The 1,591-nt window shown below is 44.2% G+C and overlaps 1 protein-coding gene across 3 annotated transcripts in view; it reads right to left on the minus strand.

Annotated features, from left to right (window-relative positions):
- rbms1b (RNA binding motif, single stranded interacting protein 1b) overlaps positions 1 to 1,206 on the minus strand; it is a 41,179-nt gene extending 39,973 nt beyond the window's left edge. For 2 of the 3 annotated variants that reach the window (XM_083642071.1, XM_083642070.1), the window contains exon 1: positions 164 to 433. In XM_083642071.1, coding sequence (XP_083498197.1) covers positions 164 to 214 — 51 coding nt within the window. In that variant the 5' untranslated portion in view covers positions 215 to 433. Of the gene's footprint in view, positions 1 to 163; positions 434 to 1,150 lie in introns of those variants that run through there. The other variant, XM_083642072.1, reaches the window with a different exon arrangement.
- Positions 1,207 to 1,591: the final 385 nt, after the last annotated feature.

The following is a 1,591-nucleotide window of genomic DNA, read 5'->3' on the forward strand; positions in this document are numbered from 1 at the left end:
TAGTACATGTCAACTGGAGTAACTTTAGGTTAGGCTATGGAAAAGAGGCAGGGAGCTATTTCAAACAGACCTGTTTTGCGACTTCCATGATGTAGTCGGCTTGCTTTGTGGACATGTCTGAAGGCTAGAGCCTTTTGTAAACAAAAGCGTAGCTGCTATTTACCTGCTTTCGGTAGGGAGTCCTCAGTGGGTTGCCAGTATTAGCGAAAATCATCCTCAATCCGAATAGTGAAGGTAGTTTTTCCCCCTAGTTGCCAGTTTCTAACTAAATGTAGCCAACGAGTGATTTAAGTATGAACAGTTTTGGCCACATAGATCTCCTCCTTATTCCACTAAAGCACACGCAAATAAGAGTCTGTACATGTTATATACATATCCCTGTAGTGGTCGACTATCCGGTAATAGCAATCTCCGTAAATTATCCAAACTTCGATTGCCCGACCCCGTTTGTTTGACTGGCTTCATTGATTTGCAGTCAGTCCTCCGCAGGCAGGACAGACCCTGCTACGGCGGGACAAACCACTCTGCCGTCCGGCGTGGGGGGGAGGGGGGCCCGTTTCACAGTGTTCCCAAAACCGACATTAAAATGAGCGTATTTCTTCTATTTCAGTTAAATGAAAATATTACTTGGAACACTTTAAAAATATTGCAACGCTTGTAAATGGACGGAGTGTCTATGTCATCGAAACAAACATGGTGTACCCTTTATGGTTTACCTCTCTTGCTGTTCGTGTAGTCGGGTCGGGATGCATACCTAACATTCCACCGTGCGGCTCGCCATCATTGTGATTTTGATCAGTTTCAGTTATATTTGGGGCCTTGATCACTTTAAGACCTACCTTTGTAGACCTACCAAATGTTTGAGGACAATATTGTAATAGGCGTCGAATAGTTTGCAGCAATCATAATTACAACAATAGCAAACAACAAATTGTACATCTGGTTTCATCCTGATTATTACACATGGATGCTGCACACAGGTGAGGCATCAAACACGTTACACACTAACCTGCTGCCAACCAGGGGCGGATCCAGAGAAATATTCATGGGGTGGCCTGCATTGTCAAATAATGCAGCAACCTTCACCCATATTAATCCAAATGTTAAAGAAGGTTATTTGTTATTCAAATGTTTTTCAATTTACACTCACCCCTATGTTGTTTCCACTTGGCAATTCCTCATCAGGCCTGGGGTGTGTTCAACCTGCGGAACGCTGTGCACCGTCACCATGTGCTATTTCCGGGTTGAACATCTTGTTTCCTCGAAACAGTTTGCAACGGTGCGCAACAGGCTTTGAGGTATGTTCTCTCTTGTTTTCGTGGGCATGTCAGAGGTGTTGCGTGTATATAAAACCCGCTGTTTACAGGGGCAGTGTGCACAGTGGATCCAACAGATACTGTAGGCTTGCGTCACACAACAGGGTGTTCAAAGCACCGCCCTTAATATAATTAATAAACAGTTTGCTACGTGTTCTTCTCGGGGCTGAACTCAACCCTGGGAGAGACGCAGAGGAGTCCACCCTCATTTGTAGAGAGGGGTAGTGGAATGATCCAAGTGTGGTTTTTAATAGAGCAAAATGTATAAATCTATT

The sequence above is a fragment of the Poromitra crassiceps genome (genome assembly GCF_964638095.1).
Source record: "Poromitra crassiceps genome assembly, chromosome: 8".
Classification (NCBI taxonomy): Eukaryota; Metazoa; Chordata; class Actinopteri; order Beryciformes; family Melamphaidae; genus Poromitra; species Poromitra crassiceps.